Source organism: Emydura macquarii, unplaced genomic scaffold (genome assembly GCF_026122565.2).
Source record: "Emydura macquarii macquarii isolate MOO-44397 ecotype Brisbane River unplaced genomic scaffold, CSIRO-AGI_Emac_v2 contig_3517, whole genome shotgun sequence".
Classification (NCBI taxonomy): domain Eukaryota; kingdom Metazoa; phylum Chordata; order Testudines; family Chelidae; genus Emydura; species Emydura macquarii.
This window is the reverse complement of record NW_027133654.1, coordinates 5,559,405-5,575,657: the sequence shown is the minus strand read 5'-3', so window position 1 is coordinate 5,575,657 and position 16,253 is coordinate 5,559,405. Positions and strand designations below refer to the sequence as shown.

Sequence of the window (16,253 nt, the reverse complement as noted above, 5' to 3'; positions counted from 1 at the left end):
GTGTTGCTGCTCTAACAGAGTAGAGTGTTACTTCTGTTCTGATGTCAGCTTAGTGTAGCACTATACTTTCCAAGATGTAGCTAGGAAAACTTTCAGGCAAATCCTTTTTTTAAGATCTGATCTGATTCATGAGTAAAGAGTATATAGCATAGGAGAGGAGTAGCTATTAACACCTAGGTGTTACTGTGACGGGCATGTTATAAATACCTAAAGATGTTAATTTCTATAGGCTGAGGCTCAGTCCAAAGTACTGAAGTGCATGGTTAACTTTAAGCATACAAGTATTTCCACTGAAGTCAAAGGGTCTACTCACATGCTTAAGTTAAGCATGTACTTCAGTACTTTACTGGATGAGGGCCAAAGGACTCAGCAGCTTGCAGGACTGAGCCCTCAGAGAAGAAAAATGTCTGGTCACTGATGGTGGATAAAATATCATTTAAGACCAGTCCCAGTGCCTATTCTAAACAGAAGTTTTTGAACATTACAGGATTCAGATCACAATGGATGGTAGAAAAGAATTCCAACAGGAATTTGTTCCAGAGAAACTGCTCCACATCATTCTCCATGGACTCCCTCCATGCTCTAAGGCGTATTGGGAGCCCTGTGATTATTAGACAACTCCTTATAGAACGTCACAATCCAGCTTTTCACTAAACCTGTGGAGAACCAGCCACTGTAATAGGAATGTTTTGAGAGTGTCATTAAATTTCATTGGATACTGAGTAGGAATATTATCAATAAGATATCACAAAATAAACAAAGTAGCAGGCCTCATCTAACTCATCACATGCATTCATAGGCACACTGTCAGCTCTCTCCATAAGGCACCTGATGCCATGACAGAGCAAAAGGATTTTAGGGAACTACTGGACTTCTAGGCAAGGGGTTCCCAGGTGTGATTAGATGAAGGCTACAAAATCTGACTTTAAGATAAGGAGGAGGTAGATTACATAGGAATTAAATTATAGATTTATTTTTAATGTGCTGTAATTATAAATTTCACCGTGTATTTTGTTTGATAACTATTTCCCCCCATTTCTTGATTGTTCTACCAGGGCAATGTCCCCCAGAGTCCTCTCACCATTTAAGCATCCACTAATGTGGTAGCTATCTGCAGATGAACAATACAAATGCTTGAAAGAGAAGGATTGGGCAGTGATGCATCATCTCCTTTTCCAACTTGCAATTTTACCTTCACGTTTTGTTTAGACTTTTTGTAAAAACATACTCTTTGCAGCCTGTACCTAACCAACTTTTTCCTTCTTTCATATCTAAAGAAATGCTGGAAGACATTGCATGCTCATGCTAACCAATACATATAGTTCTCAGACAGGTACTCTTTATAAGCATATAAATCTCTATGCATCCATTAAGCATTTCTTCAAACATATCAACTGATTCTAAGTCTCAAATGAGAAAGATGTGATGCGTCCAAGCTGCTAGGTACTGCAGCTATTTTTAAGGAAATTCATCTGGACTAGATTGGGTACATTTGGAAAGTCTACAACTAACTTCATGAAAATTCATGTCAGAGTGGGGACCAGAATCTCCATTTTAAAGATTCTGGTATTGAAAGAAAACTCAACATCTTACCAAAGCAAATGGAGAAACATAGTCATGAAGGTAATGGCCATCTTTGAAGAAACCAGACTTTAAAACTTCAGATTGAAAAATGCTTACTTGTTATGCATTGCAGGTCAGTAATTATTCTACTTTGAGTATTAGTATTATTCTACTATTGAGTATTATTTTACTCAAAAACAAGGGGCAGGAATGATGATGGGCAATTTGGCCAAGATACAGTTGTTGTGAAAGCCGTAATGTTGACTTTCCTTGCTCTTGTCCAGTTAAACTCTCAACCATAATGTTAAAGTACTGTAGCTTTTCTTTTTCATGTAATATATAAATTATATGCCTGCTAAGCACTGCATCAGTAATTGGATAGATGGGAATATGCATAATTTTATTGTACTCCTTGGACTGCATGTGGGCTTCTGACAAACAAAAGTGATTAACATGCTAATGGAAGGCACTCAACTCCCATAGCATTTCTATCCTTTAAGAGTGTTTCCAAAGCATCACTCAGCACAGAAAATGTCATATGTCATTAAGTTTCAGGCCTTTATCATAGACTGTTTTTTATTAATATTAGATGTATATTTCTTAATATACAGACATTTAACAAAACATTGCAGCTTGGAAATTTGATAGAGAAATTAAAGTTGGTTGGTATGTCGATGTATTACAGAGTAAAAACAGCCAAATTACCAAATAAGCAAATACGCAATTAGTTGACATGACCAGACATATAAAGAGAGAACAGGAGATACTGTGAAGCTGGGGCAGAAGATAAGTATTCTGGTTTTGATATTAATATAGCTTGAGTGATTCCCACCAACTCGCCTGAGCCCATGGGTGTCTTGCAAAGTGAGCTCACCTAGTTTTTCAATAGCCCAACCAACGTCTAACTCAGGTTGGCCCACCTGGGCCTTACACTCACACAGAGTGGATCGAAAAGTCTCTCAGTGACCACAAAGTGTGGTCAGTAGTGAGCCCTGACTTGGCCTGGCTTCTTGGGTTATGGTACAGGGAGGATCCTTCCTCCCTCTTCTGGCTTCACCAGGAATGGCAGCCATATGACAGAACCAGCCAACCCTTTTTTTTTGGCCTGCTGGGCCCTGACTGGCTCCTAGCCCTTCTAGCCAATGGACCTCCAAGTCTTGCTGGTTTCACCAGTGGCTGACCCTGGGAAGCCTTTCTAGGCAACCCTGAAGGTCCAAAACTCTCTGCCCTTCTTTTCTTAAAGGGCTACTTCCTTAGGTGGGCTGGACTAAGGCACGGAGGTCTCTGGCAGGGGGTAGTGAGTGTCTGGTACATCTCATCACCAAAAGCATAGGGCTGTGTCCCTGACCATCTTGGCTAATAGCCATTGATGGACCTATCCTCCGTGAACTTATCTAATTCTTTTTTTAACCCAGTTATACTTTTGGCCTTCACAACATCCCTTGGAAACAAGTTCCACAGGTTATTTATTGTGTGAAGAAGTACTTTCTTGCATTAGTTTTAAACCTGCTGTCTATTAGTTTTACTGGGTGACCCCTGGTTCATGTGTTATGTGAAGTGGTAAATAATACTTCCTTATTCACCTTCTCCCTACCATTCATGATTTTATAGACCTCACAGAGCTCTTCTTCAGGTCTAGAGAAAGAAACTAGTGGATTTGTCTATACTGCAATTAAACACCTGCGGCTGGCCAGTATCAGCTGACTTGGGTTCATAGGGCTTGGGCTGCAAAATTATATGGGGCTGGAGCCTGAGTTGCAAGACCCCATGAGGTGGAAGTGTCCCAGAACCCTTCTCTGTACTTTTCCAATTCTAATATATCTTGTTTGAGATGGGGAGACCAGAACTACAAGCAGTATTCAAAGTATAGGCTTACCATACATTTAGATAGTGGCATTATGATATTTTTCTGTCTTATTATCTATCCCTTTCCTAATGGTTCCTAACATCCTGTTAGCTTTTTTGACTGCCACTGCACATTGAGCAGATGTTGTCAGAGCACTATCCATGATGACTCAAAGATCTCTGTCTTGAGTGGTAACACCTAATTTAGACCTCATCATTTTTTTTGTATAGTTGGGATTATGTTTTCCAATGTGCATTACTTTGCATTTATCAACATTTAATTTCATCTGCCATTTCATTGCCCAGTCACCCAGTTTTGCGAGATCTCTTTGTAACTCTTCGCAGTCTGCTTTGGATTTAACTATCCTGAGTAATTTTGTGTCATCTGAAAACTTTGCCACCTCACTGTTTACCTCTTTTTCCCAGATTATTTATGAATATGTTGAACAGAACTGTCCCAGTACAGATCCTTGAGGGACCTTACTATTTACCTCTCTCCTCTGTGAAAACTGACCATTTATTCCTACCCTTTCTTTCCTATGTTTTAACCAGTTACTGATCCATGAGAGGACCTTCCCTTTTATCCCACGACTGCTTACTTTGTTTAAGAGACTGGTGAGGGACCTTGTCAAAGGCTTTCTGAAAGTCCAAGTACACCATATCCATGGGATCACACTTGTCTACATGTTTACTGACATCCCCCAAAGAATTCAAATAAATTAGTGAGGCATGATTTCCCTTTACAAAAGCCATGATGACTCTTCCCCAAAATATCATATTCATCTATGTGTCTGATAATTCTGATCTTTACCATAGTTTCAACCAATTTGCCTGGTACTGAAGTTGGACTTTTTGGTCTGTGATTGCCAGGATCGTCTCTGGAGCCTTTTTTAAAATTGGCATTACCTTAGCTCTCCTCCAGTCATCTGGTACAGAAGCTAATTTAAGTGACAGGTTATATACCACAGTTGTTCATTTTGCAATTTCAAATTTAAATTCCTTCAGAGTCCTTGGGTGAATATCATCTCGACATGGTGATTTATTACTGTTTAATTTATCAGTTTATTCCAAAACCTCCTCTACTGACACTTTGATGTGGGACAATTTCTCGAATTTGTCAGTTTCTTTTACGTTCTCCCCTTTACAAGGATGTTAAATTGAATGACATTATGGTCACTATTACCACGATGGGGGAGTGTCCCAGAACCTGGACTTCAACCTGAACCTGAATGTCTACACCACATACGTCCAAGTCAGCTGACATGGGTGTTTAATTGCCATGTAGTTATACCAACTGATTTCTTTCACCAGTCCTGAAAAAGAACCCTGAGAATCACAAAAGCTTATCTCTTCCACCAACAGAAGTTGATCCAACAAAAGATAATACCTTGCCTACACTGTCTCTCTAGTTTATTACTGATTATTTGTAGGGCCCTACCAAATTCACGACCATGAAAAATGCATCACAGACCATGAAATCTAGTCTCCCCCATGAAATCTGCCAGGGACGGGCAGGGCTGGGGGGGTGCCCCAGACTGGGCTCCTACCATGTGCCGAGCTCCAGCTGATAGTCCTGGTGGGGCTGGGGAGGAACGGGACTTCCTCTTCTTCTGCAGGGGCTGCTCCCGGGGCCGGGTAAGACACACCTCCGGGAACCTTCCCGGGCTGCAGGAAGCTCTGCACCTCCGCCCCGCTTCCTGCCCCCATTGCTCCCCAGCCACAGGGACAGGGCTTCCTGTACAGGGAGCAGCCACAGAGCTTCTTGCAGCCAGGGGAGGTTCCCAGAGGTGGGTCTGACCTGGCCCCAGGAGCGGTCCCTGCAAGAGAAGAGGAAATCCCATCCTTTCCCAGTCTGGCCAGGACTAGCAGCTGGAGACAGGTGCACGGTAGGAGGCCCATCGGCGTTGGAACCAAGGGACCAGGAGGCCATGCCTCCCACTTTTTAACGTAGGTATAGTTTGAGGGGGCAGCACTGCCCCCAAGCTGGAAGCTTTGGACAAGCACAGAGCAGGTCCAGCAGGGGCTGCGCTTCGTAGTGGGAGACTGTTATCAGCTGCCCCGCCCTGAAGCGCAGCCCTACCGGCACCACTCCACACCTGCCCGCGGCTTGCAGTTTGGGGGAGCCAATGCCACCCCCCCTGCTCCCCAATCTATGCCCATGTTAAAAAGTGGGGGACTTGGCCCCCATCCTCCCTGGTTCTGGCACCAGTGGCCCCCTACTTCTACAAAAGTTCCGTCAACCTTGCCTCCAGTCCTGCCCCTCCCCGGCTCCGAACTCAGTGCTCAGGGGTTAAAAGGGCCTTGGGCTGGCTGTATGTGTGGGGGGAGACCACAGCATCACCCATAAGGTTGGCCATGCCTCCCTGCAAGTGATGACCCACCCCCTTCACCACCCAAACCATGCAACCCTCACATCTGCACTGCCCCCTCTGCTCTCCAGCTGCCCAGCTCTGAAGGCAGCGCCTCCAGCAGCAGCATGGCAGAAGTACAGGTGGCAGTACCACAACCTCCCTACAATTGCCTTGCAACACCCCCTCCCCCAATCCTCTTTTGGTTATAACAACATGAAATTTCAGATATAAATATCTGAAACCATGCAATTGACAAGTTTTAAAATCCTATCACCATGAAATTGATCAAAATGAACCATGAATTAAGTAGGACCCCAATTATTTGTATTAGAGTTACACCAAGTAGCCACAACAAAGTTGCGGGGCCTAATGTGCTAGATGCTGAAAGCTAGTCCCTGCCCCAAACAACTAATGAGGGAGATTTTCAAAAGCAAATGGGAAGTTAAGCACCCAACTCCCAACAAAAATCAAGGAGAGATGGGTGCTTAATTCCCATTTGTACTTTTGAAAATCTCTACCCACAATTTTACTTCAAGACAAAATGCCATATATGAGTGAAAACAAACCAATGTGGGGTGGATACGGGTGAGTCATAGAAGTAATATGCATGTTACAAAAGTCTTCTATTTGTCATATCACAAAATCTGCTTTTTCCTGTTAGTCCAATAGTTTTCTCTGCTCTTAGGAATAATTTCATTTTAAAATTTGGTTGTTGCACATTGAAACTACAGGTATCAAACTCACAGGTAACTGGTAATTTTTAACCCTGAACATTGCATAAGATTCTCAAAACAAACAAAAAAAATTCACATCAGAATACATTAAGGTTGCTAAATGGCAAGATTGTAGCTACCTGTCACAAAGTTTACAAAATCCAAGCACGCAAAAACAAAAAAATGAATAGTCAAGGACTATCTTTACTCATAGTCAGTTTCCATAATAAATATAATATTTTTATCAAGGATAAAGAAAGCTAATCATGGTACATTCCCTCAAGAACAGATTCTGCAGCTGATCAGATGATTCATCACAAAATCAGCCAGCCTGGAAAAAACAAGTCTACCAGCTAGTTTACACTTAAAATTTACAGTGGCACGATGAAAGAGAGCTCTCCCGCCAACATAATAAAACTACCACAAGCAGTGGTAGGTATGTCGCCAGAAGAGCGTCTTCCACCGACACAGCGCTGTCCACAGAAATGCATATGCTGGCAAAACTTATGTCATTCCATGGGTGTTTTTCTCACACCCAGCAACAAAAGTTTTGCTGGCATAAGTGCTAGTGTAGACAAAGCCTAACTGGAGAAATGAGGAAGAAGCCCATGAAGTGGAAAGTTAGCTCATGCACATAAGTTAGGTCTTCTCCTGCCATCCTTCCCCCTTTAACCTTTTTTCACTATTTCATCTTTGTTTCACTCCACAGGTTTTAGGCCCAATGTTCTGTTAAACACTTCTATTTTCTATTTAATATGTGATTAGTTTCTGACATCCTCCAGGAAAAGTCATATTTCCTGCAGATGCATTTCTATCTACACCTAGGGAAAGAAACGTAACTTTTTATTTTACCACAAATCAGAGTCGGAGAGCAAGTTCTCATTTACAATGGCAATCTAAAAGCACAGTGACAGGATCTATAGCTCTTCCTGACTCACAGTAGAAATTGACCTGGCCTCCTGGGAGGAAGCCACCTTTGTGTTGTTACATGATTAAAGTCCATGTGCATGCTCATTGGAAGCAAATGGCATCTTTGCCAGGAAATAAGCTATACAGCCTAATTTTCAAAGATGAGCATCTGTATCTGCTATGGACTTCAGAAGGATTTGCAGATGCTTAGCACTTCTGAAAATCAGGGCAATAGGCTTTGCAATAAGGAGTGTAAGGAGACTGGTGAGGAATGTTTAATGTGGCAGAAAGGGGAGTTTTCTTCATTAAAGCAAGATCTGCAGAGTTGAGTAAGAGTCCACAGCCATAAGGACTCAAAGAATGGCAAATTTTCCAGTGTTGTTAGCAATGTTAGAAGCTAGAAATTGGGAATTTAGTACTAAAATTATGCACTACTCCACCTAACAATATGCTTTTGCTCTTTTTGCCTACATCCCATAGTGATAGAACACTAAGAATAGATTAAAATTTTCAGTTTTTTTCCAGGAAATTCTACTCATATTTAGCAAACAGAATGAAACTCCTAATTACTGCAATCTGTTAAATTATAATTTAGTTGCATTTCTCAGATTCTAATAGGAGGAGGAGGACTGCATTAATGAAAAGTGATGTGCTTTCACACATTATTTATGTTGCATCTGTGTCTCTATACAGAAGGGGAGAAAGTGAGAGTATAATTTGGCCACATTGGTTATTGAGTGTCAAATTAACTGCTAATGTACTTTCATGAAGAATGACTTGATTATCGGGTCCATACTTTAGGATGAAAATATTGCTGGCAAAATTATAATACCCTAGGGAAGGATGGAATTAATTTTGCACGCTCCTCTCAAAGGGAGCTGCGTTAACCACAAATATATACACAAGTTCATTTATAACTAGGACAGTGAATTCATTCAAAGATCCCAACAAAGCAAAATAGTATGAATACACAACATGAAATTGACTGTGTCCAACAACAAGAGGGCAGCATTGAATGGGGACTGACAAGACACTACCCCCCCCCCCTCAGCCCCAAATGCATAAAACAGAGCAAAGTGTGTGTTTGTGGGGGGCGTGGGGGATTTATAAACAACATAAAGAAAAAAAAACACTCATCCAACTACATCAGGCCAATTCACTTCCTCATTCCCTCTTTCTTCCTCCCCTCCCTAATTCCCGCCCTCTCTCCCCTGCCCCCCAGCTCCATCCCTACCCCACGGCCTGTGTCCCCATGACCCAGGCCCGGCTCTCAGCCCTGCCCCCTCCATCCATCTCCACCGTGCGCGGCCTGCATGTGCCCGCCTGTCTCCCCCACGGCCGGGGCCTGCTCTGCCCTATGCCCGCCCCTAACCAGGCCTCCCCATCCCTGCTCCCCGCGCCCAGCCCTCACCAGGTGCAGCGCCAGCGGCAGCGCCAGCAGGAAGAGCCACAGATAGAGGTGGCAGCTGTTGGTGAAGTGGCTCTGCTCCGGGTCGTGGTACCAGCCGCCGCTCAGCGCCGCCCACACGCCCTGCCGCAGCAGCTGCACCGCCGGAGACACCATCGCCGCCCGCCGCCGCCGCCGCCGCCGCCGCCTCCTCCCCGGCCCCGCTACCTCCTGCGCCTGCCGCGGCCGCTGCGGCTCCTCCCGGCCCCAGCCGCTGGGGCCGCCACGCTGGACCGGGAAAGATGCTGGGAGGATTCTCCCATCATGCTCCGCGCCGCCGCCGACGGACGGGCGCAGGGAAGGAGGGAGGGGCCGCTCCGGAGCTCAGTAGCCGCCGCCGTGCCCGCCCACAGCCCTACAGCACGTGCTACAGCCCCTGCCTCCGCCCCCCCAACACCCATCGCCCTTCCTCCCGCCCTACCCGACCCCAGCCCCCATCACCCCTCCTCCCATCACCCCAGCCCAGTGCAGGAACTGGGATGTGCCGGTTGGATCAGGGCCCAAGCATAATTTTTTCCGACCCACTACAAACTTGTAACAAGCGTCCCCTCCCACACACATATCCAGGGGGGTTGCAGCCCAGGCTGGGCCTCCCAGGGCCTCTGGGCCCTGGTAAAATGTACCTTTTCCCTCCCCAGCCCATGTGGGGGCCCTGGGTTGGATATGAACAGAGGGTCAGGAGGATAAGAGCCAGGGTGGAAAGGAGGGGTGGAGCACCTGGGGTGATGTGGGGCAGATAAGAACAGAGGAGGACAGAGAGAGGCTTGTGGACAGCACAGAAGGATCTATGACCACTAGTAATACTCCCCTACAGAACCTACCATTGAACCAGGAGTCCTCAGTTTCTACATTCCTCTGCTGTTAACAAATAGACGTGAAACTCCGTGGTTAAGTGTGTGTCATGCCCCCTCTAGTGACTCTCCCAAATAGAGGATAACTGTATATATTGCTGCAACCAGTTACTTGTTAGCTCAGGTGGCAGAGGTCTGTGGTAATGTAGTTGTAAAGTTCTGAACCCTGCTGTGACCCAAGTAGGGTGTCATTATGGTTCTACATTATGGAATTTTTGTTTTTCTAGTTAGTTTTTTGAAAAAATCTGCATTAAAATAACATCAAGATTGCAAATTTAAGCACTCAAAGCTAGGAAGTGCCAAAATTAAGGTTGCCTGTGAAAACTTGATTCAGCCCTCTTGTGTATCCATTGTATGATACGGTCTCTAATTACATGATCATATAGTTATATGATTACATGCTATTTTTTCCACGGAACCCCTGCCTCATTCACTACACAGGATGGACTGTGCTGTGAGAATGAATCAGGACTGGGTAGTGATGTTGTCTGCAGAGCCCCTGCCTCATTTGTTGCAGGAGGTGGAAGATGGGTAATGAATAAGGCAGGTAATTGTAGGAAGAGAAAGGATGGTCTCATGCTTAAGTAAGTTGAATGTTGTTCTGGAGAACTGAACTCCAGTCCTGCCACTGGCATAGAGTTTCTCCCTGATGATAGGCAAGTTACTTGAACCAACATTTTCATAGTTGGCTACTAATTGTATATTCCTCATTTTCTAAGTGCCATTTTCCTGATACACTTGGAGCCAGGTTTGCAGAAATGCCACGTACTCATAACTATAACAGACACTGATTAGAGCTGAGCTTTGAACATACAAAGTGCTATTAAAATGCTACTAATTATTCTGAAAAGTCAAATCCTATGTGGCACAAGTTGGGCATCCAAAATTAGTGGATACTTTTGAAAATGTTGGCTTTAATCTGCCTGTGCCTCAATTCCTCAATTGTAAAATGGGAATAATAATACCACCTAATTTCAAATGGGGTGTTATGAAGAAAAATTCATTAATTTGTGAAGCACTGGATACCATGGGGAGAGCACCATAGAAATGCCCATGAGCAAAATAATAATTCTGTATTCAGTGCAGGGTTTGGAAGGTGTGCATTAAATAAGGCCTGGAGCCACACGTTGAACAAAGAGGATAAAATAAATGTTGAATAACTACCCATCCACTGAAGAAGCAGGAGTTCCTCTCGAAAAAATAGTATGTAATCATTGTAATTAATAACTGAATCATCATGCATATGCACAAAGGATTGAATTAAAGTTAGACAGGAAACTTGGTTTTGCCTAACTTTTGCAATTTTATTGTTGTTTTAATGCATGTTTTTTTGAGGTTTTTTGTTTTGGATTAATACATTTGCACTGAAAAAGGGGTTCTGCAATTGCCACTGGAAAAATTCCATAAGGATATTTGCCGGGGATGCAATGCAGATATACAATATTATATTCCAAAATCAATTTAGCACTGCTGATAAAGCACCTCGGCATTCCTATTCTTACAGAGAAAGCTAGATGAAGAGAGCAAGAAGCTCCAATCCTTGAATACTCTTATGTTAGCTTAAAGAAAAATCCACTAGAGGGAGCCATGAGAGAATTTATATGCATGTGTATTTTATTTTTTTAAATATAATTTATTTATTTATATTAGCATAGCACGTCTGAACCCCACACATGGACCAGGACCCCATTGTGTAAGGTTCTGTAGAAACATAGAACAAAAAGTATTTATAGAAAAATTTCCAGTTAATAATATTCATATTTGTGCCACAGTGGGCAAGTGTTTGGAATAGTAACTTAACTAAATAACACTTAAACCCTTTCATTGTACTGCTACCAGTACCTTGTTTTACCTGAGAAAAAAATTTCATAGCTTATCAAACATTGTGCGTTCTTCAGGGGTGGCCAAGTTGTGGCGCCTAAGCTGCATGCGGCTCTTTCACAGTTAAAGTGCATCCCCCATCCCATTCTCCATCTCCCAGACTGGCGTGGAGAGCTCAGTGCTTCTGCCCGGTGGGGCTAAAGGATTCTGCCCAGCAGGGAGGGGACTTTTAGGCAGTCAGTGAGTTTGGCCACTCAGGTTCCCAATCTTTTTGAGTGAAATCCCCACTAGTTAACATTAGGTAAAAAACGCTCTCCCTCTCCTTCCCCCACCTCCCGCCTCACCAGCCACAAACACATATAACCCCTATAAACACATATAATAATAATAACAACATTAAATTACATAATAACAAATTACTCTTACCTGAGTAAGAAGTTAAGCCTTCCCTGGTGCAGCTGCCACCACACACCTCGTGTGCCCCCCACCCCCTTTCTGTCCCTTATGGACTGAGGGTATTGGAGGCGGGCCTTGGCAGGTTGGTTGGGGCTGCTCCAGGCCCCTACTGGCATGAGACTACTCCTCTCCGGCCAGGTGCCCAGCCGGTGCAGGGCTGAGGGAGGCTGCTCCTCCACTCTGGCTGGCGCAGAGCTCAAGGCAGCTCCTCTGCTCCAGTCGGCACAGAGATCGGGGGGGCTGTGCCTGTTCAGCGTGGAGCTTTGGGGCGCTGCTTCTCCGATCTGGCCAACACGGAGCTCAAGGCTGCTATGCCCAGCACGGAGCTAGTAGGGCTAAATGACCTCAATATTACTGAAGACTTATGGACACCCTGTAATTTTTGGTTACCCCCCCCCAGGGGGTCCCGCCCCCCAGGCTGGGAACCGTTGTGTTATAGATACTAAATAAAATAAAGTGTGGCATTTGTTCATATGGCTGAATGTTGCTATTACATTTTATTCCTTTTATAATGCCAAGCAAATATGCAGATAAAGGATATATTCATAACACTTCATGAACAGCTGCAAGACTTTTTTATATTAAAGGAAAGGGGAAGAGGGCTAATAAGGATACACTGATACTGGATAATTTGACTTTTACAAATACATTCTTTTAATAAAATATTATCTACAACTTTATTTTGTCCTTCTGCAGAACTACCCCGGAGCACTGGGGTTGCCCACTCGGGATCTTAATGAGATGGTGACTTATAACAAATCGTGCCAGACACTATGATCCAGATAAAGCGGATTTACTTAGGAAGAGGTCAGTGGATATGACTGACAGTTGGGCCGAGAGGGAAGAGTCTGTTGTTCTTAGGAAGGGCAGCTATAGGATATATACATAAAGAGGACCTATGAGGTGTGGCTTAGCCTGTTGTCCATATGTGAAGCAGCCTGCTAGTGAGAACTGCTACATTGGTGCAGGACAATGTGGAACCCCGAGATGCACTGTGAAATTGAAACCTGGTCAGTGGGACCAATAAGGATACCTTAAATTAAAGGACTGGAGGCAGCACCCCACATAGTAGGCCCGAGGGACCTTATCCTCTTGGGGGCTGCCCTCTACTAGCCAAATTAGGAACCGTTCAGTTAGTAATTGTACCTTTTTAAACCACTGCTTTATTTGCAGTCTTTTCTTCTTTTCTGTGAATAAACTCTCTTTGTTTGAGCTGTGTGTCAGCGCTTATTGGAATCCACCAGGTGTTACAACCTTTAGGGACTTCAGTGCTTAACTTTTCAATTGTATACCTGGCATGTTACCAACTTTCTTTAAAAGGTATGATGTACATAGCACTCCAGTAGCCCCAGTGTCTGGGGAGAGCGAATTCTTGTTGACATTCTTCAGTGGGAGCCATAATAATAAGTCTGGAAAGTTCCTTTCTAATTTGGAAGAGGGGTCCTGGTCCCTGAGGTACTGCAACAGCTATGTTAAGTTCAGCAGAGTTACAGAAGAATGTAACAAGGTACTTATGAGATTGTGTATTACACTTGTCTTGTTATTTTTAATGTATTTTTATGCCAGAATACCTTGCTTTTCTTTCTTCCCTTTTATTCCTTCACTCCAGTTTTTCTACTGTATGTGCTGTCTGATTTGCATCATTATTATTTACATTGTTTTCTCTTACTTTATTTTTTCCTTCAGTTTCCTTCTCTCTTTTCCCCTGCAACCTTGTCTATACATTTTTTTCTCACTATAATTTCTTACCACAGATAACTATGGTGGGAATGCTAGTGTAGACAACCAACCAGCAGTTGCTAGCATTTTAACCACCTTGGCTAGACCTGGTGTGAGCAGCAGATGACACCATAGTTAAAATGTATCTTGTCTACACTCATGCTGCTAAGGGTGGATCTGCAGCAGTGGGAGCAATGAGTGGCAATTGTAAGGGGTGGAAGAAAGCAGGGCAGACAGAGCCTAATATACACACGGGCAATCCTCTGTCCCCGCAGGATTGCCTAGGTTCTCTCGCTGGGATGGGGAGAGTCCCTCATTTGCTTGGTTTAAACGAAGCTTGTTTGCAAACTCTGTCCGCTGAGGCTGGAGGAGGTTGCTGTGCGCGCCACTAACAACACCACCGTCGCTCGCAGCCAGCCTACAGGTGTCACAGAGCCGCAGGCCCGCCCCGGAATTCCAAGAGTCGCAACGCTGCTCCCAGGGGGCCCGTGCGCGCGGGGAGAGAGCAGGCAGCCGAGCACCTGCACCTGCCGTTGACACGCCCCCGTCCCCGCGCCTGTGGATCACGTGCCCCGGGCTGGCCAATCCGGCGCGGCCGGGGGGTGGAGGCGGCAGCGGGGCCGGGCCAATGGGCGGCTGTCTCGAGCGGCGTGACGGGGAGCTGCTCGGGCCGGGCGGCTTGGTCGGGGCTGGCCTCATGAGGCTGCGGCGGCGGAAGCAGCAGCAGCATCGCAGAGACCGGCCCGGGTCTGCCCCGCTCCCCCGCCGGGGGCTCGGCCGCGTTCCCCGCGGGCCGCTCCGCCGGGCCTCCCCCGCCCTCGGCTCTCCGCGCCCGCCCGAGCCCCGGCCGCCCGCCCGCAGGTGCGCAGCGAACGAGGATGAGCTCCCTCGGGGGCGGCCGCGGCTCTCCCGGATGCCGCGGCTGACGCTGCTGCTGCGGCGGCCCCGGCCATGGCTCTGCGGGGCTCCGAGGGGGCGGCCGGGGGCTGCTCGGCGGCTGGCGGCCCGTCCGGCCGCCTCTGGACCGCGCTGTACGACTACGAGGCGAGCGGCGAGGACGAGCTGAGCCTGCGGCGGGGCGAGGTGGTGGAGGTGCTGTCCCAGGATGCTGCCGTCTCGGGCGACGATGGCTGGTGGGCGGGCAAAATCCGCCACCGCCTGGGCATCTTCCCGGCCAACTACGTGACTTACCAGCCCGGCCGCTACCAGCCCGGCCCGCTGGGGCGGCAGGAGACGGGCGGGCGCCCCAGGTCCCGAAGCCCCGGCTGGCGGGACGGTGGCGGTGGCGGTGGAGAGCAGCCCGGCTCCCTGGCCCACATTGACTTCCAGCACCTGGAGCTGCAGGAGATCATCGGGGTGGGGGGCTTCGGCAAAGTGTACCGGGCCACCTGGTGGGGCCAGGAAGTGGCCGTGAAAGCGGCCCGGCAGGACCCCGACCAAGACATCACGGCCACGGCCGAGAGCGTGAGGCAGGAAGCCAAGCTCTTCTCCATGTTGAAGCACCCCAACATCATCGAGCTGCACGGAGTCTGCCTGCGGGAGCCCAACCTCTGCCTGGTGATGGAGTTTGCTCGGGGAGGCTCCCTCAACAGAGTCCTCACCGGGGCGGCCACCACCGCTGGAGGGAGCCGCTGGGGCCGCCGCATACCGCCGCACATCCTGGTGAACTGGGCCGTGCAGATAGCCCGCGGGATGGTCTACCTGCACGAGGAAGCCATCGTCCCCATCCTACACCGAGACCTCAAATCCAGCAACAGTAAGTCTTCTGACGCCTTCTCTTTGAATGTGGAGAGGGCATTTTCATTGTGGCTTTATTGGGTTCTAACCGTGGCTTTTATTCTGATCAGCGAATGAGAGAAGTTGCTGGGTAAATCAGATTTATGAAGTGAGAGAGACGTGGCCTGCTAGAGCTTTACATTTGTCACGAGCTGCTGGATGTAGACAGTTTGAAGGCGCTAACACCCAAGATTATGACTTGTTCGCATTACACCTGACACTGACTTTTTTGTAACCTGTTAGAAATGGTGGTTTTTAAATGGCTACAAGTTCAGTTTGTGCCCACACAACTTATTGGTGTATCCACACTCACGACATTGCCTAGCTGGATTTAGATGATATTGTTTTCTAGGAAAATCCAGGCAGCCATCCTGTAGTATCTCAGCAGAGGATGACCTGTCCTGCCCTCTCCAAATAGGCCACATGGTAATGTGGTCATGGATATCCTTCTATACAGAGAGTTAGAAAGGAGGAGGACTGGTTAGCCCTATCATTAGGGAGAGCTATATTGAAATAAGTGTTATAATTTGCTTACTGCAAGACAGTCTTGTGCCAGCGGAAGCTTCTAGCAAGAGTGACATAGTTGGTTAGTTGTCTTTGTTACTGACCAGCTATCAACACTGTGATTTGTAGGCCAACCATATCACTAACTGGATAAAAACTCAGTTAAAAATTAGCACAGACAGAGTCTATATATCTAATAGGACTTTGCTCTGTGTGTTCCAATCTTCGGAGACAGAAACTTTTAAAAAAAAAAAGAAAAGGAGAGCTGCCCAAAATAGCAAACTCATAATACTCTTCT

General features: G+C 46.2%; 2 protein-coding genes across 2 annotated transcripts in view; one reads left to right on the top strand and one right to left on the bottom strand.

The window, feature by feature from the left end:
- Positions 1-8,945, bottom strand: part of PCNX2 (pecanex 2) — a 200,369-nt gene extending 191,424 nt beyond the window's left edge. Inside the window, exon 1 of the mRNA XM_067536007.1 lies at positions 8,793-8,945. Coding sequence (XP_067392108.1) covers positions 8,793-8,945 — 153 coding nt within the window. The remainder of the gene's footprint in view (positions 1-8,792) is intronic.
- Positions 8,946-14,476: 5,531 nt separating this feature from the next.
- MAP3K21 (mitogen-activated protein kinase kinase kinase 21) overlaps positions 14,477-16,253 on the top strand; it is a 54,164-nt gene continuing 52,387 nt past the window's right edge. The window contains exon 1 of the mRNA XM_067536008.1: positions 14,477-15,431. Within this exon, the coding sequence (XP_067392109.1) occupies positions 14,627-15,431 (805 nt within the window). The 5' untranslated portion in view covers positions 14,477-14,626. The remainder of the gene's footprint in view (positions 15,432-16,253) is intronic.